Below are 25,508 nucleotides of genomic sequence, written 5' to 3'. Positions count from 1 at the left end.
AAGTTCGGTTAAGTTTGAAGTTATATAACATACTTGTACATAAATCTTACTCTAAAAATTCTCTAAAGTCACAATAAGAGCTAATATTCGTCCAAAAGACAGTCAGTGACGGGAAAGTGCGAATAAATGCTCAGCCATTGTTGTTTTTATTATTTATTTTCTCGTCTTGAATTGTGGATGACAAACAAATAATGAAAATGAATGAATGAAGTGAAATAAAATGCAATGAAATACAGTAAAACATAAATAATAACAACAATATCAAAGAGCAATAAAAGCAACTAATGAGACGTGAAACAGTCGTAAGAACACTACCCGTATGAGTGCCCTCGTAAAAAATAATGAACGAAAGCAGACAAAAAATGAAAAAATAACAAAAAACAACTGTTTGGAAACTAAAATTGTGAAATAATGTTCACTATATTCAAAAGCTCATATGGACGCATGTAAGTGTAGAGGTAAACCAAGAGAGAGTGTGTACAAAGAGTGGAGGAGACGGAAGAAGGTAATAACAACGGGAAGTTCATTTAGTGCGACCGACGTAAGTCAGCACGTGAGTGACATGCGGAAAGCTGAGTAAGTGAAAAATAAGAACAATTAATGTGCGTGTATGTGTGCGCGTGGGCGAATGCACCCCGGGGATATTTGTGCAAGAAAGTCAAGGTTTACAAAACTGAACAAAAAATAGTCGGGAGGTAGAAAGGTCGTAAATTGTTGCAGAAATGAAAATCGCGCCAAAAGTTGATGGCGGTAATGTGCTAGAATGAAAGAGAGAGGAAGAGGGTGTTGCGTACGAATTGCCTCTACTTGACAAGGCTCTGACAGCCACTATCTATTAAGGAGTGCTTAGTTCGAATTCGTATACATTTTTATTAGTTATGCTTTCTCATAAATAGAGAAATAATAAATAATTATATTTAGTTTATTGTTACTGTGCAACGCCTTAACACAAGTCATTTCAAGGTTTATACAAATATTTATTTTACGAAGACACAATTATGCCAAATTTATGGCATATATGGGTAAAGCACAGTGAAACTGTGTGGCGCACATATTACTTTTCGTAGCGCTGCCATTCTGATATTGACTTGAGTGTGGAAACATTGATGATTTATGTGTTGTATCGGCGATGCCAATGTCCTACAGTCATGCCCACGCAAAGTGGGCAAGAGGAAAGAGAAAAGTGCAATAAAATGTGTCTGAGGAGGTAATCAAAAGCGAGGCATTTACACGGAGAAGTACGTAAACTTGTGCCCAGTAGGAAATATGTTAAATATTACTTCTTTCGTACCCGAAATCTTTGCATTCATGTGACTAGTATAATTGTTTGAGATTAATTCTACTCACTTTATAAGATTTATATGGAATATTTAGTTTTTATTGAAACTTATAATAACAAAAAAATAAAAAGACTAAAAGAAGACTTAAAATGAAAAATATGGCCATGTGGGACTTCGTACTGTGCATTGGTGTGTGGTGTGTGCGTAACGGATTATGGCAACTTTATTTCTGTGATTTAGCACATGCTCACACTTTTTGCTTCGCTTTGAATGTGAGGATTAACACGACACGACTTTGCAGCCACGCGCCTCACATACACAAGTATTTATGCGTGACCACGTATGCAGATTCTCCACACCCCGAGGAGCGTTTCCAAGTGCAGAGAGTGAAACAATAAACACAATTAATGCTGATTTGGCTTAAAGTCCTCATTGAAATATTAATTTCGCTGCCTTCTGTATTCCATTCAAGCACACGTATGAAATATTATTTGTATGCAATTATTATATGTGCCTCCTGTTACGCTGCTTGTGAATGTTTCAGTTGACATCGGCAATTAAAACGCCAGAAATCGGGGTTTTTTATTCGAAAATACTACGCGTGCCGCATAATTTATGAGTATGAGCACTACTGTGTTTCAGGTTGACTTTATCGATTAAAATTCGAGATGTTTCACTGAAATGTTGAAAAGGCTGCTATAAAACTCCTTCTACGTAAATTCCTTGACTTTGTTATTCTCTGATCGATACATTTCTAAAACATATCTTTAAATTAGTTTCCTTTGTCATCAACTTTTAAATTATTGAGTAGTCGAAAAAGACTTTTCGTATTTTGTCAATAGGTGGCGTTACAGTCGTATATCTGCAGTGCTACTAAAAATTAAATTCGGAAAGTTGAAAAAAAGCTACAGGAAAGTTGAAAAAAAGCTACAGCTGTTCAAAAATGAGTGGAAACAAGTAAGGAAGAGCTAAGTTCGAGTGTCACCGAACACTTTATACTCTCGCATGATAAAGTGATAATCGAGATTTCATTATCCGTCCTTTACATATTTTTTTATTTTGCTGTAAAATTAATTAGATTAGCTCAATTTGTGTATTTTGAGTATTGAATTGTATTTTCATTTCCTAATGTATATATTATACAGAGAAGGCATCAGATGGAACTCAAAATAGCGTTATATTGGAAGAAGGCGTGGTTGTGAACCGATTTCACCCATATTTCTCACATGTCATCAGGGTGTTAAGAAAATAATACATACCGAATTTCATTGAAATCCGTCGAGTAGTTCCTGAGATATGGTTTTTGGTCCATAAGTGGGCGACGCCACGCCCATTCTCAATTTAAAAAAAAACCTAGGTGCAGCTTTCCTCTGCCATTTCTTCCGTAAAATTTAGTTTTTTTGACGTTTTCTTTTAGTCGGTTAACGCACTTTTAGTGATTTTCAACATATCCTTTGTATGGGAGGTGGGCGTGGTTATTATCCGATTTCCTCCATTTTTGTACTGTATATGGAAATACCTGAAGAAAACGACTCTATAGAGGTTGGTTGACATAGCTATAGTAGTTTCCGAGATATGTACAAAAAACTTAGTAGGGGGCGGGGCCACACCCACTTTTCAAAAAAAATATGTCCAAATATGCTTCTCCCTAATACAATCCTTTATGCCAAATTTCACTTTAATATCTTTATTTATGACTTAGTTATGACACTTTATAGGTTTTCGGTTTTCGCCATTTTGTGGGCGTGGCAGGGGCCGATTTTGCCCATCTTCGAACTTAACCTTCTTATGGTACCAAGAAATACGTGTACCAAATTTCATCATGATATCTAAATTTTTACTCAAGTTACAGCTTGCACGGACGGACGGACAGACGGACGGACGGACAGACAGACATCCGGATTTCAACTCTACTCGTCACCCTGATCACTTTGTTATATATAACCCTATATCTGACTCTTTTAGTTTTAGGACTTACAAACAACCGTTATGTGAACAAAACTATAATACTCTCCTTAGCAACTTTGTTGCGAGAGTATAATAATGGAGAAATTCGCTATATTTTTGTATAAAAAAAGGTAGAACTCCACGCAAGCCACCAATGAAATTTGAGAAGTTTACGGAGACGTTGCTGTATCAGTTCGCGTAGCACAAAAATGGTTCGCTCGCTCCCGCTCTGGAAATTTCGATGCACCTCGCTCTGGTCGACTAATCGTTGAAAAAGTCTATGAAATAATGAAAAAAATTAACCAGGACCGTCACATAAGTAGCCATAACATTGCTAAGGAACTTTACATTCATCATTAAATGGTTTTGAAACATTTAATAAAGGCTAGCTGTAAAAAGAAGCTCGATGTTTGGGTACCACATGAATTGTCTGTGAAAAATTTAATGAATTGAATTAACATCTGCGATTCTTTGCTGAAACGAAATGAAATCGAACCATTTATGTAGCGAATGGTAACAGGAGACGAAAAGTGGTTCCAACACGAAAATTGTGTGCGAAAAAGATCATGGTCCAAGCGTGGTGAAGCTCAACAAATAGTCGCAAAACCAGGACGCCTCGAAAGGCTATGCTGAGTGTTTGGCGGGATTGGAAAGGAATCATCCACTATGAGCTGCTCCAGCCTGGTCAAACGATTGATTCTACACTTTACTCTCAACAATTGATGAGATCGAAGCAAACAATCGAAAAAACGGTCAGAACTGATCAACAGAAAGGGCTTCGTCTTCCGTCAGGACAAAGCTAGACCATATATATCTTTGATGACTCGGCAAAAACTGGGAGAGCTCGGCTGGGAAGTTTTGATGGATCCACCATATAACCCTGACCTTGCACCATCGGATTCCCTTAATGGAGTAAAGTTGGCTTCAAGAGAAGTCTGTGAAAATTACTTGTCGCAGTTTTTCGCCGAGAAACCAGAAAAGTTTTACATTAATGTCTCTAGCGGAAAAATAGCAAAAAGTGGTCGACAAAAACGGTACATATTAAGTTCATTAAAATTCATTATAAATATAAATAAAATTAAGTTGAAGTTCTTAGCCGTAAGCGCAGGTAGCTAGTGCTTCTTCCTCTGTGAAATAATAATTGTATTATTATTTTTCGTTTAATAAATAAATAAATAAAGTTAAAGTTTGATTAGAAATAAGAAAAGACTTTTTCGACTACCCAATAATGTTAATAGTAAGAAAACACACAGTCACGAGTAGAGGAACCAAACAAACCACTGATTATACATATATATACATACATACGAAGTTGTGCAGGCGAGCTTAGGGCCAAACTAAACAATGAAAATAAGAAAATTACTGTAGTGACCTGCATTAAACGCTCAGGGACTTTAACGTGCCTCCAGGAATAAATAAAATAAGCTTTTGAATGGAATAATCATCGCGCCCGGAGGACTAGTCACTGCAATGCTGAAGGCAGCTCAGCAGATGCCACAAACAGCATTAGTGAGGGCAACAACTACAAACATAAGCAGAAGCTTTTTTATTGTCTACGGTCAGGACGAGAAGACAGCAGAAGACCTACGTATGCTGGAATATTTTTTAATGTGTAGAATTCTATGTTTATATATACTTGCATGCTTTTTTCGAAAAATGTCTGTCATTGGTTGCCTTTTTATTCTATTTCACTCATTCGTAAAAATAAAAAAAGCTTTTTATTACCTGTTTGCTGTTGTTAACACTAAAATAGTTTACTCACCTGTTGTACATGAGCACATCTGGTTTCCAAAGTCTGTGTGGAGGAATGCGCAGATCCCGTACACCGCCATACTCGCTTGAGTTCCAGCGTAGGTTCATATCATTCCATTCCTAAGCGGCAAAACAGAAGCGTTGTGTTATAAATTTAGATGACAGATTATTCTTAATTGTTTTCAAAGAACTTGTGAGACTGTTTTAGTGTTAGGAAACCATTCGAGTTTCAAAATAAATAGAAACATTTTAAAGACTATAACGGCAACTTATGTGTATACTTCAAGTTAAAAACTATCATCTAAGAGACTTTATTATGTCAACCAAATAATTATAATTTTACCATTACTCGTTGCTTCATTGTCGTCTAAAAATTAAAAAAAAATTAAAAATTGTAGTCAATGTTTTTTATGACTGCTCCAGTGCTTCTCGATGGATTGCACAGAAAATTCGCTTTAAATTGCAACAACAACAATCGAAAGCTTCTACTTAAGATCCATTTTGGCGGCCTAATTTTGGCAAACCTTTATTAATAGCGCAGTGTTGCATTGTTTACTGCGCTAAAATGCAATTTGCTAAGTACATGTGTTGCCAGAATTAATCACAGAGCATTTGGCGCAACCGCCAAATCATAAGCGGTATGCAAAGCGGACAAATCGCTTGAACGAACTTATGGAAAATGGAAGGGAGAATAGCGCTTTTACAAGTACAAGCACTCACTTTCGGTCGCTTTTAGCCACTAATTTAGATTTCAGCGAATGCATAGTATTAACATGTGAGCGGGTTCGACGAAGGCACTAATGCTATATGAATGATGCAGAGGAAAGAGACAAATGCTTGAGGAGAGCCTTAAATGGGAACTTGGTCGAGAAATAAGTAGATGGCGACCAGCACTGCATTAGAAACGTGATCATTTTCATGTTGTATTTTCCTAATTTGAAGAAGCTACCAGTTTTTGTTTATTTGGAACTAATTTTTTTCTCCTCAAATGGCTGCAAACAAATGATGGGGAGGCGAGTGATTGTGGTATACTTGAACAAACAGACACGCTCTTCTTCACCAGTTGGCAATCTGTGACAAATATGTGCATATTTCTATTATTGGGAACGGAAAAAGAGGTTTCCAATTTCCGCAAAAAGCAATTTTGGCAAAGCAAACGAAAATAAAGACTCGCCAATATGCTTGAACAAATAACCAGCGCTAGAACAATAGTCGAAAGAGACAAATTACAAGAACGCAGTGCTGCAAGCTGAGTGATGGAAGGCATTTCATCGTGAGTTGTGGCAAAGGAGTAGCGGATGGTGACCGCAACAGAGAAACGTGACTTACAAACTATTACAAATGGAACCGGCATATCGGAGATGGTCTGCAAGGCGGAGGAAAGCTCTAAAATATCGCAAACGAGCGGCATCAGCCATTGCGCCCAATTCATATTCTTTGAACACAAAACGAACAATGCGACTTCGAGAATGTACAATGTACATACAAGCAGGTACTTGAGAAGCTTTTTGGCACATGTGCCACATTTCGTTTAGCTTGTGTGCAATTTACACGCCATAATTCATAAATGAGTGATCGGTAATTGTGAAAATGCAAAGAAATGAGAACAAAATTACTGCCATGATTGTTGTTGTTATTGTGGGAATAATAAGGTAAATGGTTTCTAAGTGTGCATAGCTAAGTAAGCTGCACAAACAGACTTACATCAATCATTCATAAACAGTTACAATTACAAACATAAGTAAGTGCCAAGCAATTAATGTCACTCATACGCACCGTCGCACTCCCACCCATACCCTGCGAATAAAAAATGTGCTTTCTTATGTTTTTATTCTGTAATTCTTTTTGCATTGGAAGGAAGGAAGATGAAAATTTAAAAGAACATAAATCTCGTTTCTAAGCGCCTGCTTGAGAGTGTGAGTGTATTAAATCCAACTTCATCATCAAATTTCGCTAAAAGCCGCTTAGCCGCTTAGCCGTTTAGGTGAATTGCAGCTTTGTAGCTGGTATATAATTGAAATTATTTGAGTGTTTCTTTCTTTGTTTTCTTGAATTGTCTTCTTCTTTTTGATATTCCCTTCTTGCTTTGGATTTGGGTTGTCACTCTTTGTTATATCAAGGTTTACCAGGCGAGAAGAGAACTGAAGATTTGGCCGCAAACGTCAGTTATATTCGCTTTCTTCTTCTTCAGCATTCTTAAAAAAATTTTTGTACCAAGCTATCTGTTTGTCAGTTAAGCTTGTTCTCCAGGGTTTTGACATCTTTACTCTTTTTCCAACGAATAATATTGAACTGGATAAGACTAGATATTTCTATTATATATTTATTACGAAGGTTTTCTTAGTCTGGATCCATTTTTATCCAATTTCTTATCTTTCATTCTTCTCCTTTGTTGACAAAATTTTATCAGAGCAAAAAAAATTTCTGGAATTGATCACGTTCTGATGGCAGATTTCTCACCAGCTCAAATCCGCCAGGCCATACAAAAGCAATTATTCAATCGTTCAGCAATGAGTTTTGTTACCCAAAAGAAAAGCAATAAATTCAGTGTATAAAATCATCAAATCACGCTCTAAGAAAGGAATGGACAGAAAGGAATGACATAAAGCACTCTGTGGTAAATCGAAATTTGGTATTCAATATTGCCTCTTACAAATGCAAGTTCTTATTTCTCCCGCCACTTGAACACAAATTATGTTTATTTGCTGTCTCTGCGCAAGTGTGTCCGTAATAGATGTTGACATTACTCCCTGGACAGACGATTTGCCGACGCTGAAGATTAATGCGTCTCTAATCGAACTATCTGACGCTCGGACATGTTCAGATTTGAATAAATTTGTGTACCGACCAGCAGTTTGTTTGTTTTGCTGTGTTTTATTTATATAATGCTTCGTGATTTATTTGATATTTTCGGCTTTTATTCATTTGTGTTTGATTCAGTTTAGTTTTGTCCGACGAGTGAGAATGTGTGTTATGTTATTTGTTATTGTAGGGCGTGACAAACTTCTATATATTGCATTTGCTACTGATTTGATTCCCAACTTACCAATTTGAGCCAAATATTTGTTATGAGCAATTGATTCTTCTCATCCTGCAAAAAGAGAGAGCACAAATAAAGTATCTGTTAGTATTGAGGGTAAGCATTTGTTGATGGTATTTACAAATTGACGATAATATTCTTTATTATTTTAGGCTTAATTTATTAAATAAATACATAGGTATTAATTGATTAGTGGCTTATTTTTTTGGAGACATTCCATGTGACTTAAGTAAATAGTAGTCAGATATTTATATAATATGTATAACTGCAATTATTTTAAGCAACTCCTTGTAAAGCGGCTTAGTAACCGCAGTACTCTCATTACCAAAAATATCGATAAAATAAGTAAACTCTCGCGTCCAACCGTCATGTGTGCACTATTTTGAATGCCCAGAAGCTAAAGATTGGAATCACTTTAACAAGTTAAAGCAAAAAAATCTGGTGGACTGAACTTCCATTTGCGATTCTTTGCCATTTCTGAAGAGGAGGTTACTGGTTACTGCTAGCTACTTACAATAAAGTCAAAGGAGCATGTTCGGTGGGATTGGCAGTTAATCATCAACTCTGAGAAAGATCTTAGTATGGCAGTACAGGTCCAAAAATTGAACCGTCTGAAGGATAGGAAATATTTATAAAATTTCAAACTATAGAGAGTACTTTCAAAAACCTTAACTACAAAACAGCTGTGCAATTAGCTCCTAAATTATAAACGACTAAATTGCTGAGCGGCACGAGATCACACATATATACTCTCACACGTTCTTACGGAACGTACATCCCACAATATGGTAACCCTCGGACTTTGTGGCTAATTAGGGTTGCCACAATGAGTTTTGCAAATAACCGGAAAATTTCGCTGGAAATTATTTGTGCGCTTTTTGATTTGCTCTCAGCTCAGTTGACTCCCGTTGCTGTTATTGCACAAGCTCGGCGAATAATTGCGGTCCAAAAATCGTTAACGTCAACAAAATTCGTTGCTGCGAAATGTTTGCAAATTGCCGCTTGTTGGCGTGTTGTAAATAAATAAACGCCAATAACAACAACATGCTCGTTTGCTTTGGTGTTGACAATGTTTTCACACAACAGTAAAGCTGCGCCTGCTTTGGGGAATTCGCCCAGTTTCTGCTGCAGTTTGAGCCATTTAACGGAATCCGATTGTCAAATTTTTATAAATTTTCTCGTTTCACTAATTTGATATCTGTTTAGTTCAATTTGTCGCTTTAGTTCTCGTGTGCTGGCGGTGAAATTTGGTACAAATTAATGCAGTTGTTGTTGTTGGTCCTTCAACAGTGTCAAAATGAAAATTGTTTTTTCTAATTACTTTAATCATATCACAGTCATAAATATGAATTCAATTGGAAATTAATTTGAATTTATAATTACGTAATTAATCACTGTTATGCGACAAATGTGTATGTGATTGGAAGTTGATATATCTTCAAGCGAAATATAATATCCAATTCTTTGTAGGTCGAGATTTTAAATTTTGAATAAAAAAGCCAAGATTGCTGGTTTGCTGAAGGCAAATTTGTTGAAATAGCATTCAGCATCGACGGCTACCTTCAGAGGTTATATGAGAAAAAATTGCTGGAGACTGCAGTTGTTGTTTCAAGAGCTATGTGGGTACAGAAACAACGGACCGTCTGTGTAAGCTGAGAGGAAAATCTGCCATTACATGTCCATGTGTGTTGTGGCAACACATTTCATCTGCAACGCCATAACAAATACAAATGTGTCTTGACTTCATAAAGATGAGCCAAATGATAACAAATTCTGAGCGAATAATTTAAAAGCAAATATGCCAAAAATGAAGAAGAGCGGAGGTCTCATGCAAGCAAAGAATTCGGGCAGATATTTCATGCTGGTATGCTCACCAAGCTTCGGCAAACATTTAAAATTCATTTTCCCAAAACGCTCGAGTTGCCATAAAGCACTGGCGAATTCTTGTCGCTTTTAAGATTCATTCTGGCCAACATGTTTTGTGATGCAAAGAAGTAGAAGAAATGTTTTTGGAATTCCTTTCTCGTGATACTGAAAATAATTTTGGGGTAATGTGACAATGCTTTTGGACGCCTTACAACTCGAGTTTGTTTAGGACCACATTTCTGCACTGCTGTTTTTCTCAAATTAAAAGAGTTTGTTGAGGGATAATAAAATTAATCTCCTAAGCGAGTGAGTATCTGTTTGCACAGTAACTTTAGGATATTACGTTGCGTCATTCTGCTTGCCTCTTCTTTATTTTTTGTGCTTAAAGTAATCAAGTAGCAATTAGCCGAAAGGGTTTACAGTTATTTATTATCTTTATTTCGTAAATTTTATGGTCTCTGTTTTGCCTTTATTTTCGCTTAATGCAATTATGAGATTGTGGTTTGCTATGTCGCTCCCATTCTTTTTATGCTCGTGTAGCATGTTGCTAGAGAGTACGTATCACCTAAAACTAAGCGAAATAAATATAGGGCTATATATATATAAATGATCAGAATGACGAGAAAAGTTGAAGTCTGGTTGACTGTCTGCAAGCTGTAACTGGAATAAAAATTGAGATATACTGACGAAACTCGGTAACCGAAAACACATAAAGTGCCATAACTAAGCACGAGATTATTTGGTGTCGAGGATCGAAGTAGCAAGGCGCAACTATGGGCAAAAACTTTTGAAAAAGTGGGCGTGGCCCCGCCCTCTAATAAGTTTATATCTCTCAAGTAAATATCTCCTAAACTACTTAAGCTATCACAACCAAATTTGCTGAGTACAAATCTTATAAGAACCTTTATCGACAGTGTGAAAATGGATGAAATCCATTATAGCGGTACTGTTAAAAACGTTTACCATTTTCAGGTAAAATCACATATCTCGGGACCCGTCGGGGCGATTTCCACTAAATTTGGTACAAAACATTTTTCAAACATACAAGTGTGATACAAGTGGATCAAATGGGGGAGAGGTCAATTCTCTTAGTCTCTTTATAATTAATACAATGATTTTCGAGCTTCCAGATGACTTTAAAAATGAGAGAGCGTGATAATATCACTATAATTCTTGCAAGTAGCAAGAGTGGTTCTGTTACACCCGAACGTAACGCTTCCTTACTTGTTATTATTATTCTTGTTGTTGTGGCGTGAAACTGCCCGGAAGTTGCGTGACAAGTTTTTCAACACTTTTTCATTAGTACTTCACCGTCGGTGTACTCATTACATTTGTTATGCAACTCGACTCATTAGGGGCGCTCCACGGCGTGAAACTGAAAACCAAGAAACGACAACAAAGCCACAAATGAAATACTAGGAAAGAGGGAAAAATGCAATAAGTAGCATTTAATTCTGTTTTGAGCGTCGGCCACCTCAACTGAAATGAGTATTTTATTTTGGGTAGAAATTACTGCCGGAAAAACTCAACGCGCGGAATGCCGAGAGGAAAATCTCCGCGCCAACTTTCATGAAATTCATTATCCAAAGTGAAGTGAAAATTACAACAAAAACGCGTCTTTTTTTAGATACTTTTCTTATTATGCGCGTTTCCATGGTAATTAGTTTTGCGTCGCTTCATCTCTGTTTTTTGGTCGGGGGACACGCCTACTTACGCTGATGCTACTTAGTTGACCGTTTCCCACATGGGACTTTAAAATGACTTATTTTGCATGACTTGCAGGACAAAGCCAAAAGCCACAGCAACATCATCAACAAAAACAACAACTCGAATGATCGCTTAGATTGAAGCGGTGATCGGTGCAGCGGGGCGTATGCGTAACCTCGGAATGCGTTATGTTTTGCCGGTGAATTGAAAACTCCTTAACATGTCTCGTAGCTGTTCGCTGGCCTGTGTGTCTGTCCGTACTTCTGTTTGTTTATTCCTGCTTCTGAAAGCGACGCTAAGAGTGACAAAACTCTCATCAATGGCGACGAAATGGTGCAAACGATGAACATGGTGGATACGTTTTCATATAGGTTAACACACACACACCGAAATTCACATTCATATTCCCATATATAATAAATTCGCTTCGCCACTACGCGTGTTGGGTCATTTCCGTTACACTGACCGTTGTGGTAGCGGAAGTGCGAGTAGATGGAACACCACCGGCGATGCAGAGCTGCGTGCCGCTTGGCTGTGGCTTTGCTTTGCAGCTGGTTTTATTTGATTTTACAGCACTCATAGTTGTTGCCATTGCCATTGGCGTTAGCGTCACTGTGGTACTTGTTATCGTTAGCGCTGCGCAGCTGAACCAGCAACAAAAACAAAGGCTGTTAAAATGATGGCAAAGCGGCTGATTGGTGGCGTTTATTTGATTTTACTCGTACAAAGTGGAGTCTCTACAATTTTTTGTAAAGTTGAATTGGTTGTTTTGGCAATGGCAGTGTCTCCGCATATGCAAAGGTGGTTGTTTGTACCTTCATTGATAACAGTTAACATTTGAAATGGTATAGTTTGCATGTATAGGTCTCACTAACGAGTTTAAAGTTGAATTGCTGAATGGAATTTAAACACACTTCTTTTGGATTCTGATTAAATATTTACATAAATTTAAATACAGTTTATGAATGGCATTAGATAAGAAGGGTTTTAATGCAAATGAGACGGTTAACGGATGGTTAATAGTACAAATAAGCATATAAAGTTCGTTTTTATTTACTCATAGTAAGAAAATTCTAGCAAAAATATTTCCTTTAAACCCACTCGTTAGTAAGATTATTGGAAAATTTCACCAAAAGTGGGAAAAAAACTCTAAACATATATTTTGTCTTTTCGTCTGTATCTTAATGGAAAAAACCTGCATATGAAAACCTTTTCCAGTTCTGAAAAGCCAATGCTTTTGTTAAATTTTGCTCTGTTTTCATTTTTAGCCTACATTCAAGTGTGAATAGGCCAGTGTATGCTCATAAATAAACACATTCGGGTGGTATTCCTTTATATGACTACCCAAAAAGGCTTAGTTAAAAAATACAAAGTGTGAATTTGGCTTGAGCATTGTGTACACTAACACGAAGGCAAACCACAAAACAGGAAGCTGTGAAAGCGCAAAAACATAAAACTATGCAAAACAAAAAAAAGTTTCCTGTATGTGGACGTCTTTTGGTGTGTGCTTTAGGATCGGAGTCTTATTCCCTCTTGAGTGGTTGAAAATATGCCGTGAAGGTATTTCAAACTTGGAAAATAAGGAAAGGAATTTCCAAAAATAAAGATAATTGAAGAAGCAACGACCACGACGTAAGACCACATTATTTTAAAATGGCAGCACAGAAAACCAGAAAATTTCACAAACATTTACATTAACTGTTTAGAGAAAGGAAAGGGACAGCATTGTGTCAGCAAGAGCATGGAAAAATAATGTGTGTGTTTTTTTTTGCCTTTACAGCTCAGCTACTGCAGCTACAGCCACACTAAACAGTGCCTTTGACTAGTGAGAATAATGCAAAGCTCAGTTGGATACTGAAGCCCGGTATATTTTAGTAAATTTTTTTTATTTCAATGAAGCATGTCGGAGTTTGGCACGAACAACGAAAAAAGCTGATATTAATGAGCATAAAAGAAAAATGCTGTAAAATAAGCTCTGGCATGTGTATGAAGAAAAAAGTTGAAATTTGTGAGAATGCCTTATTTACAATGACTCTAGGAACAATCAGTCCTGTGCCTTAAACACACAAACAAAACTTCAATATTTTGTATAAGTAAATACGAATTTAAATGAATTCCTAGTAAATACAGAAAACAATTAATTATGAATTCTTGTGTGTGCGTGCTGATGTTGTTGTGTCTACGTAAGCACGTGACATGTAATCAAGTTGCTGCCGTTGACAGCTGTTGACATATTATCTTCAGAAATCTGAATAATTTTGTATTCGTTGTTTTGCTGTTATTAGAATATAAGTCCCGTATGTCCCAGTAAATTCTCTAAGGCTTTGTAAACGCAAATTTGTAATGAAGATTATTTCACTGTTTTACAAACGGTAATCTAAGCAAAAAATAATCACAGGGAACCCAAAATGTAATCATTATAATCGCTATAGGTTTATCAACGATATTAATCTTAGATTACTTTTTCATGTTCCTCTTAACTTCTACCATTTCACAGCACTAAGCTGTCCATGTGACCTTCGTTTGCATGAACTACAGCCTCCAAATGTCGCCAGCAAGTTCTCCACCGATGCCGAATGTTGTTTCAACAAATTTGTCTTTAGCAAATCAGCAACCCTCGCTTCGCTGCACTGTGTTACACGCATTGACCACAAAGCACACTCAAAGTGATATATGAACGAGCACATATCTACGCACTTAACGGCATTTATATGCCTGTCACGTGCTGCTTTTCAGCCCAGCAGCACAGCGCGAAAGTCAAGAGGAAATCAGTGACTTTGAAATATTTTCATTCATTTCGTTTCCAAGTATCTTCTACTCCCTCTCCACATACATTTAGCATTTACTTATGCTTTTCATTCAATCTGGATGCTTTTAGTGATGTTCACGTGCCTCAGCCGCCTGGTGGACTTCAGATGCGTCTTTATTAGCGTTTTACTTATCTTTTTATGATTGTACTCATACTCTGCTTTTCATTTGTATTTACTAAATGTGTGTGTACAATGATACATAGAAAGTTATGGCGATGCGGCGCGTATAATTTCACGCCTCTGAGAAAATTTTGAATTTTAAGTAAGATGTATTAAATAAACATGCAGACAGACATGTATTTCATATTTGGATGTTAAATGAGAAGTTGTAAAATTTTAGCTTAAAAAATTTAGCTTCTTCGGTGTAGGTTGTTATCATTTTAAAATTTAAATTCTCAGAATACCGTTAGACGTCGGTCGTTCTATTAAAATTTGATGATATTAATTGTAATTTATGAGGCCAGACATACTGCTTTTATATTTCTTTGACAATGTGCTAAGCTTAAATAGATTTAACTGAATAGCATAGTTGCGAGTACTGAATTCTTTGTTAAAAATATGTGAAAACGGATATTTTGAGTACTAATGTATTCAATAAAATGAGTTGTGACATAATACAGCTTCTTTTTGTGCTCATTTAAATTAGTACCGTTAAACTCGTTTTTGGTTGCATAAATCATTTTCACATTCTAATGCCTTCATATAGTATACATACATATATATTTTTGAAAAATATTTAACATATGGGCTGTCGTCTACTCATTAGTCATCTGCTCGCTATTGGGTCCAAACCTTTTCCCTCCGCTTTGTTATCAATGCAGTTAAGTGAATTTTTGTGTAAATAGCTGGCACATTAGCACAAGCCATTGTCAGGTGCTATTTTGATGGGCTCGGAGAGAGGCGTAACCACGAGCAAGTGTAAAGACAAATCTGTATGCGTGACAATTTTTCACTTTTTGGTAGAAAGCATGTGGGCAGTCATTGAATGGAAATAGTGAAATTGAAAAGGTTCATTTGCTTTACATCTTTCAATTCTTGTTTATTTTGAGTGAAGTACAGAAAGTGTTGACTTTAAGTGCCTTGAAGTGAATACGAAAATGTGCAATGACTGGCAATAAAAGCCGCACCATCAATCTGCGCAGGACGTAACGGCACAAATCAGGGTTTTGGAAATAAAATCGAGATTAGCGTGGTTGGAAACATCTGCAGTAAATATCCATTAAACGAATTGTTTGTGTACGTGACGGTGTCGATTGACAGCAAACATACTACATACACTCACACTTTAGCACTTTTCACATACCTCACTTTTGGATTGTCATCATGAGGGCTAAAAGTAATAAGTAAGCAGGGTGTTATACCTAGCATTATTTCCATGGAAGCCCTTGTATGTAGATATATGTATGTTTATCAACAAACGTGTAGTTTCCATTTGTCACTAACTTACGTTCCTTACTTGTAGCATAATGCATATCCAATATTATTGCGAGAATTTATAAAACTTAGAAACACGTTTATTTGCGTCCACATTTTTACAAGTATTATGCATAATGAATAAATCGGCGGATAGGAAAAAGGCTTTAAAGCGATAATTAGCGGAAAAGTATCACTAACGGCAGTCGTTCTGACATCGAACACACATATATAATAAAAATAAATTATTTCCAGCAAACGGAAGACATATGCAGAGAGTATGCTCATATTGCCCTATGTGAGTGATGTGAAGGATGTCCTGACATGGGAAACGGGACGGAAAAAGAAATGGCGCGTTGGTAATTAGTAATTTTTCGTTGCTTTAGGCTGTTGAACATAGTAAACATAACAACAAATCAATTGTTGAGTAATGAACTTAATTAGTCCTTGGAAATTTTAGAAATACCTGTTCATAAAACTATGATTATTTGATTTCACATTTTTTTATCAACAATATAAAATTTTTGTACTCATGTAACATGTTGCAACAGAGTATAATAGTTGTTTATATCGCCTAAAACTAATAAAGTTAGATATAGGCTTAAATAACTACATATATAAATTATCAGATGATGAGATGTATTTAAATCTGAGTGACTATCTGTTCGTCTGTGCAAGCGATAACTTGTGTAAAAAATAAGATATTTTAAAAACGCGTTACTTGGCAAAAAAGTTGGGACGAGTTCGTAGATAGTCGTAATCACGCCATTGCCATTAAACGAAAATTTGTAAAGTGCCTTGAATGAACACTAAATTAAGATTAAGAACTGTAACAAGAAGCTGTAGACTAAATTATAAAAAAAGGCATGGCTGTGCTTTCTAAGAGATATCTCCTAAATCACTTAAGAAATAATATCCAAACTCGATCAGAACAAATCCCTTAAGCACTCCTACAGATACTGACATTAAAATCCGTTCCCACGACAGTCGGGTCTGCGTAACCGAAAGAGATCCGGATTTTTTTACCGGTCATGGCCTGTCAACTCGGCAGAATTCTGCTGCTACAACAACAACAACATTGTGTGAGAATGAATGAAATCGGAAGATAACCCCGTGCACTCTCAATATAACGGCCCTGTTGAGAACTAATAATCTATTAATTACTAAAATTAATCATTTAAATTTATTTAATTTTTGAGAAAGCCTAATAGGAACCGGGGTAAAAACTGAATTTTTAGGTGAAATCACATATTTCGGGACCCGCTCGACTAATTTCAAATTGGGTAAGTGAGATTCTTCTAATAATCCTATGTTACAGTGCGAAAATGGGCGAAATCAGACTACAATTCTGCCTACTTCTCCTAAAGCAAAATTTTGAATTCCACTTTATTCCTTCTCTTTCCAGTACACAAATCAAGAAGAAGATAATATAACAGGACAAAACTTTGAATGAATAAAGCCTTTAGGGAATAACACCTTGAGATCAAAAATCGCCTAAATCTAACCAAAACTGTTCAATGCCCTTGATCCCGAATATGTGGACCCTAGTATCTATAGTTGACCTTTAACCGCAAATATCGGTCGATGTGCGAGATATATATTTGAAATTCAGGGATAATCCTTCTTTGACAATGGTATGGCTTTGTGTTAAAAATGGGTTGAAGCGGGTCAATACCTCCCTTAGCTCTCATATATCTAATACAACATTTTTCGTACTTCCAGCTGGCTTTATAACACATACCTCGACGAATACTTTAGTTATTTTAATAGAATTAAGACAGGTTTTACTTATAACAGTTTATCTTTGTGCCTAAAATAGATAAAATTGGAGAAATCCTGCTCTAGCTTTACTACCTATAATTGGTGAAGGTAGGTAGTGTACCTTAATAAAACCCAGGGATCATTTTATTAGGACAAGGCATGTTAATTGGATTCCGATGCTCTGGTTGACGTTTTACACCTTAAGGTATTTTCCTGGCTTTGATTCCTGCAAGCTGCAAAAGTATAAAATGTTCGATTACAGCCGTACTCTGCCCTTCCTTGCTATTACATGTAAATAGTTAATTCATTTGCAGGCTTTCTCAATAGTAGCGAAATTACCATGAGTCTGAATATTAATGGAAGTTAGTGTATGTATGCAGTGATTCATTGCCTCAAACTCATCTTATGCCTCGAAATGCGCTTTCAAAAAAGTATAACAAGTGAAAGAGAAGGAAATAGTTATTTGGTAACACACACACGTTTAGATGCGCGAAATGTGTAGCTTCAATGTAATATCAAGAGATCACGTAATTTACGGTAATATAAAACACCACATGTGCCAAGAGTTATTAAGTTCAATCAGCAATTACTTCGATGGGCTACTTCATTGCTTTACAAAGATTGCTTAGAATAGATTAATATGTCTTTACAGAATGTTGCTCATACGTCATGCTGGACGCCCGTCAACACATATGTATGATCAAGCAGAGAGCACGTAGAAAATTGATACATTATCAGCTTGTTGTGCCGAAGTGAAAATAAAAATACTTTTGACTATGTAAGCCGTATAGTCTAGAAAAAGCTACGTGATGCCTCCTCCGCGTAAAATGGATATAATAAATATATTTTTTGTTTACTTTCAGCACAATGTCGAAAGTCGCATGTTTGCTTTTTGTAGAAACAATTTTCAATATTGGCTTTTGGATTTCTGCTTTCAATTTCAAACAATAATTTTTAGTTGCAAAAGTTAATTCTTCGGGGTGTTAACTTGAAATTTATTGCTTAATTTGCACATATTTAGATACAAGTGAAAGGCTGTAAATTTATTTGCTAACATTTTTAAAAAAGAGCAACGTCGCAGTATATACATATTTGTCTATACGGATAGTAGAGAACTCTGTATCCGAAGATTGGTAGATGGAACGAAAAATTAGTTAAATAGTGGAATTAAAATGAAGAATTAGAGTACGAAAAAAGAGAGCCCTTCTAGACCCTTATGCACCTATTTAGCTTAGTGGAAACGGTTAGAATTTTTAGTGAGTATACTTCGCATTGCCTTAGCTACTCATTTGTGTGCATTACGTAAATTTTCGGTTCTCTCTTTCGAAAAATATATTTAAAAGTCCATTTTGGTTGCAATCTAACCTTTTATTCCTTTCCAACTTGCTGGAATCAATTCTAGGGAAATACCTTAAGGCCTGTAACGTTAACCAAAGGATTGGTGTTCACGCAATTTTCAATATGCATACATATACTTTATATAACTCGTTAATTGAAGAGCATATTTGGCATAAGGTTGGTTAGAAAAACGAAAATCGTTGTACGAAGCATATGAGAATTAGGGTAGTATCGACCCAATTTTATCTATTTCAGGCCGTTCAATTTATCTTGAACCATATTCGTCCTCAGCCACGTTTTCATGCGGCGAAGTTGCGAAAAACAGCGTTCAGAGCTCGCATTAGCCACAATCAGCAGAATATGCGAAGAAAACTATGAATTATGGGGTATAGGTCTACATCGCGTCTGCATCGTGTCTGAATTAATGGATCGAAAATGTTCGTCAGCTTTTTGTCTTCGATTTGATGCATTGGCCAGATCGATCGATTCTTTCTGTAGAATCCCGCTGAGTGAATGAGTTAGAGGTAGAATATTACACAGGCAAAAATTCCAATTATAAATTCAAATTAGCACACGGCTGCGATGAGTATCGAGTAGTAACAAAAAATGCCTTTATATTTTTTCAGTGTAGTAAAATTATCAATAAGCCATTTTTTATTGCGAAGGGGAAATTTCCATCATTGCGTCCCTCTGAATCCGGCACTACATACAATCATACAATTCACACAGCCGGATGTTCGAAAATTCAGATTTTAGTTATATGGGGGCTAGGTCAAGTTTTCGCCAAATTTTATCTATTTTATACACAAAGCTTTACTTTTATGAGTGAAACACGTCCCTTATTTTTATAGAGATTACTCAAATATTAGCCGATATTTGCAGTATAAAGTGACTCAGAAGTTCGAAAATCTTTATATTAGGTATATGGGGTCTAAGGGAAGTATTGACTCGATTCAACCCATTTTCGATACATAGAGTTTCTATTGTTAGGAAAGGATTCTCTCTGAATGCATATCCTACACATTGTACCTACTGGCTTAAACGGCTTTGCTTGGATTGGCGTACTCTAAAGGTATCATTTTATCCCGTTATATCAATTGTTTCCTGATTTGTGTACTAGAAAGTGAAAGAATCAAATGTTATTTACAGTTTTGCTATATGGGAAGCAGGCGTAGTTGTAGTCCAATTTCGCCCATTTCGCACACTGTAATATAACAAATACCAGAGGAATGTCACATACCAAATTTGGTTGAAATCGGTTTGTCGAGTCTCGAAATATACGATTTAATCTCAAAATTAGGGGTTAAATTCCGATTTAATCTATTTCTTAAGTGTCGAAGGGGTGCTAAAGGGTTTTGTCCTTGCCGAGATTGGTAATTTTAGTTTAAGTGGTTTAGGTGATATGTACGTTAAGCCAACTAGAGGGCGGACCACTCCAATTTTTTCATACCCTTTAGTCCACGGGTGTCCCGTGCAACTCTAATCTCCGTGCCAAATTTCAGTTCTATATATTAATTTAGTATCTACAAATTCGTCTTTACTTCTTTGCTAAGTTTCATCAAGATATCTCAATTTTTACTTAAGTTACAACTTGCACGGGCGGACGGACTGGCAAACAGACAGTCACCCGGATTTCAACTCGTCTCGTCATCCTATATCTATTTCGTTTAGTTTTAGGTGATACTTACAATCATTAGGTGAACAAAGCTAATGTATTCTGTGGCAACAATTTGCAAGATTATTAAATAATATAATGAATATTAGTCTGCGATGTGTTTGAATATAATTTCGTATAATAAAGATTCACTCAATGATAAGTGAGACGTATTCTTTGTAAGAGATTTTCAGTTTGGAGACGTTGGTAAAGTTATATGAGATTCTCTGCAATATGTAAATGCGGGAGTGAACATCTTTCGGTATTAAATAATGGCAGTTTTCCTTGCCTATCAAAAGTGAAAGCTTGTTTACTTGTTCGGCATGAAAACCTTTAGTGACCTCATAAATATTAAGGAAACCGACTTTGAATAAAATTAATAAAGTCACCGCCACCTGAATACTTTAGACAATCTAGACGCTGAGTTCATTGAAATTTCAGCTGACGAAATGTATCAGACAGACAAATATAACTAAGGATACGACAAGCAATGCAAAGTAAATAGTTTGCTGGATGAAACAAAAGATGCCTAGGCGGAATGTCAAAGTGAACGGAATAACAGTCAACAAAAATTAAAATGATGAATTACTTATTCTAAATAATTAGCTTACTGCTTTTACAGAATAGCTATAAAATCTGATTGATGATAGTGGAAAGGCAAGTAGCTTTAATGATTCGCAAAAAAATAGTTTTAAAATGTGCTCTGTAATAACGGCAGAAGAATAAGTAGAGTTGAAGGATGCGGTAAAAATCCAATGAAAAGCCTATAAAATGAATAGAAATTGAGAAGAAATAGAGTCAAGGACATATTACTGAAAAAAGCGATCAGCAGCGATATTTTTAGTTTTGTAGGCAGCTAATTAACCATTATAGTTTAATCTGAATTACCTGGCAGCGAATATTAAATTACAATTCAAAACGACTGATTTGTTTGAAATTACTTTAATTTTAAATGAGTTGTATAAGCAGATATTAGATTCTTAAATGTTCGCAATGTAAATGGTAAACAATATGTGTGTGTGCATGTGTTCGTGAATAAGATAGCAAGGTTTGCGGCGACAACGTGAACTAGTAAATGGCGAAAGAACACGCGGAAAAGCGATAGAAAACCACAAGTAAAGCACATGGTTGTGTGTATCATACGTGTGTGTGTGTGCAGACAGAGGGCGTGAATTTCTTGAATGAAAGGATAAATATTGCAAGAGCTTGCATGTGTAAACTCTGTAGTCCTCAGCAAGAGTTTAAGTAATGGTTTGTGCTTTGGCTTGTCACTTGCCTTGTCTGCTGGTATGGTTGTTGGTATGTTGTGAGTGAGCTGGCGGCTGAGCAGCAGACTTTGAAAATTGTTGCGCCACGAAGCATCGAAGTGGCATTGCCTTCTAATTATGCCCGTAGTGTCGTCGCGCCAGCTACTCAACTCAAGTGGTAATTAAATGCCTAACGCCAGTGTGTGTGAATGTGGCTGAGGTTGTGTATGTTAGTGCACTGGTGGATTTACAAAGCCACAAAGCAACAAAAGCGCGCAGCTGAATGAGAAGACTCAGCGGAAGATAAATGCGGCAAACGTAGCATAACAATAGGCGCAGCTGCATCGTTGGGCTAATGAAAGCATTCGCGTTCACCATTGCGACTGCGTCCTACCTTGACGAGTGTTTGTTTAACTTATTTATTTTATTTTTTTTTGTTCGTGTGTTATTCTGCGAATTTCGCTTGGCATTGCTCTGCGTTGGCGAGTTGGTTAAGAGCAAGCTTCCGTTTCCGTTGCGCATTTCCTCTACAGCGCGCGTAGAAGCCTGCATTTTCAAATATCTCACATTAAATAATTTTATTGTGTTAATTTTCATGTTTAATAAGCTTTTAAAAGGTTTGCTTCTGTTTTCTTTTAATTAGAACTCTAATTAGAGAGCTAAGTTGGCAGTGCTGAGTAAATACATTGTGTGTTGAACGAGCGTTGTAGCAAATATGATTACCAACTGGGCTCTCCGGGCTGATAAATGAAATAAGGGTGTAGTGAAGAAGAACGAAACTTTTTGTGTCAAGCTTTTCATTTAAAGTCAAGGTCGTGGTGTCGTTCATAGTTTCTAAGTATGAAATTCCGAGCTGTAAGGGCTTACAGAAGTAAGGTAATGGCAGCGACGAAAATGAAATTAATAAAATTTGCTTCGTACTTGAACTTCCTAAACATTTACGCACACCATACAGAAGTCATGAAAGCTCCCGTGACTCCTTCTCGCAGCAATGACGGGTACACCGAGATGTTACTGCTTACGCGCACCACTGGCTGCTATAAACTGTGCGTGCTAGTGTGTGTAATTTCAATTCGCGTCAACTACTTTGACGAGCAATAATAAATCACTTGATAAGTGACACTTTTGCTTTCATGCTATTCACTTCACAATGCGGCGGCTCGGCAGCTTAACCGCATGATGTCAGTCTGTCTGTTTAACTGCTTCTGTTTGTGCTGTGTTGGTGCTTGAATCACTTATCTGCAAATCAATTACAGACAACAGCACTTTCTGCTGACATTTTGGGAGTCCAGTACCTGTTCCTAAGTTACATTTGCACGTCACTTTATCGTTCGTTTTGAGAGCTTCGTTCATCTTTAGTTTGAATATAAAAACACATCGTCGCTTTAAAGTTGAGGAGAAGTATATTATATTATGGAAAGTATTTCAGCTTTATTATTTTCGTGATTTCCAATCTCTCAAAGAAGAGTAGCGAAATCGAAGGTGCTATTACTTTTTTCTGATCGTTGGTTGTTGTGGTGAACTTGCACATTTAAGAGGATGGGGTCATGTGTAGAAGTTCACGCAAGTGAGGAAAGTTCTCTGATCGCCATTCACTTGGGAGTGGCCAGATACGATTCTTTTACATATGGCTTAAGCAGCTCACGACTTCCTGTCTTTGACCAAGTATCCTCTGGGTAGTCTAAGAACATCCGTTTGAAGACGAGCCCCCCTTTTGATGGCGGCCATGGCAAACGAATTAAGGACTACGATTTTAGGGCATGTACCTGGAATGTCCGGACTCTTAATTGGGAAGGTGCCGCTGCCCAGCTGGTTGATGTCCTCGTTAGAGTGAAAGCTGACATCATCGCCGTCTAAGAGATGCGATGGACGGGACAAGGACTGAGACGAGTAGGTCCCATATAAAGGAGCGCAAATTTGGAGTGGGATTCGTTGTGCGAGAGAGGTTCCGACACCGAGTACTGTTATTCACCCCAGTGGATGAAAGTCTAGACACAAGTTAGCACTACGGTCGGTAAATTCAGCCTTCACGAGGAAATATCCCCAAATGAGTTGAGGCTGATCGACTTCGTCAGGGCCGAAATATGGTTATCTTTAGTACTAGATTCCAGCATGAGAAACTTCATCAAGCCACCTGGCTTTCTCCGGATCGAAAAACCACCAACCAGATCGATAATGTTGTGGCAGCCGGAAGACACCTCTGCAGTGTTTTAGATATGGAACGATTTTCTACTCGACTTACACTCCTGCTTTCTGAGAACACTCGTCAACAATTCGGTATAAGGGATTTGTGGGACGGCATTTCAAACTCCTTACTCTTTACAGCTGCAACCGAAACCTTTTACTTTCGGAAAATACAAAAAACAGCTGGTACGACGAAGAGTGCCGTGTCGCAGCGGAGAGAAAACATGCTCCATAAATCGCAATGTTACAATCGAATACAACACGTGAGGGATCGGATAGATACCGTGAGTTGAAGAGGAAAGCGAGACGCATTTGCAGACAGAAAACGAAAGAGGCCGAAATGCGTGAGTACGAAGAGCTTGATAAGCTGGCCGACAGGGGTAATGCTCGAAAATTCTACGAAAAAATGCGGCGGCTTACAGAAGGTTTCAAAACCGGAGCATACTCTTGTAGAACCCCCAAAGGTGATCTAGTCACCGATGCCCAGAGCATACTTAAATTATGGAGGGAACACTTCTCCAGCCTGCTGAATGGCAGTGAACGCACAACGACAGGAGAAGGCGAATCCGATTCCCCAATCAATGACGATGGAGCAAACGTTCCATTGCCCGACCAAGAAGAACTTTGAGTAGAAATTACCCGTCTGAAGAACAACAAAGCAGCGGAGGCCGATGGATTGCCGATCGAGCTATTCAAACACGGCGGCGAAGAACTGATAAGTGGCATGCATCATCTTCTTTGTAAAATATGGTGGGACGAAAGCATGCCCAACCATTGGAATTCAAGTGTGCTCTGCACAATCCACAACAAGGGAGACCCTGCAATCTGCGCCAACTACCTTGGGATAAGCCTACTCGACATCGCGTATAAGGTTCTATCGAGCGTATTGTGTGAAAGCTTAAAGCCCACCGTCAACTAACTGATTGGACCTCATCATTCTGGCCTTAGACCTTGCAAATCAACAACTGACCAGATATTCACCATACGCCGAATCTTGGAAAAGACCCGTGAAAGGAGAATCAACACACACCACCTCTTCGTCGATTTCAAAGCTGCTTTCGACAGCACGAAAAGGAACTGCCTTTATGCCGCGATGTCTTAATTTGTTATCCCTGCAAAACTAATACGGCTGTGTAAACTGACGTTGAGCAAGATCAAAACCGCTGGACAAGGAAGCAAACCCATTTGCTGGCAGTGAACGAGGGTAAGACGAAATATCTCTTGTCATCAAACAAACAGGCGTCGCTCTCGCGACTTGGCTCTCACGTCCTGTTATATGGTGCAGAGGCTTCGACATGATAACAAGTGATGAGTCCATGAGATTTATGGTCCTTTGCGCGTTGGCCATGGCAAATATCGCATTCGATGGAACGATCAGTTGTATGAGATATACGACGACATTGACATAGTTCAGCGAATTAAAAGATAGCGGCTACGCTGGCTAGGTCATGTTGTGCGAATGGACGAAAACACTACAGCTCTGAAAGTATTCGACGCAATAACCGCCGG

General features: G+C 37.4%; 1 protein-coding gene across 2 annotated transcripts in view; it reads right to left on the bottom strand.

The window, feature by feature from the left end:
• The window catches only part of LOC120773413 (neuronal acetylcholine receptor subunit alpha-7), a 94,722-nt gene that overhangs the window by 32,216 nt on the left and 36,998 nt on the right, over positions 1-25,508 (bottom strand). For both annotated transcript variants that reach the window (XM_040102282.1, XM_040102283.1), the window contains exons 4-5: positions 8,026-8,070; positions 4,990-5,099 (exon numbers count right to left, since the gene is read on the bottom strand). In XM_040102282.1, the coding sequence (XP_039958216.1) occupies positions 4,990-5,099; positions 8,026-8,070 (155 nt within the window). The remainder of the gene's footprint in view (positions 1-4,989; positions 5,100-8,025; positions 8,071-25,508) is intronic.

Source organism: Bactrocera tryoni, chromosome 4 (assembly GCF_016617805.1).
Source record: "Bactrocera tryoni isolate S06 chromosome 4, CSIRO_BtryS06_freeze2, whole genome shotgun sequence".
In the NCBI taxonomy this organism is placed as follows: domain Eukaryota; kingdom Metazoa; phylum Arthropoda; class Insecta; order Diptera; family Tephritidae; genus Bactrocera; species Bactrocera tryoni.
Note: the sequence above shows the minus strand (reverse complement) of the source record. Positions and strands in the feature narration are given on the sequence as shown.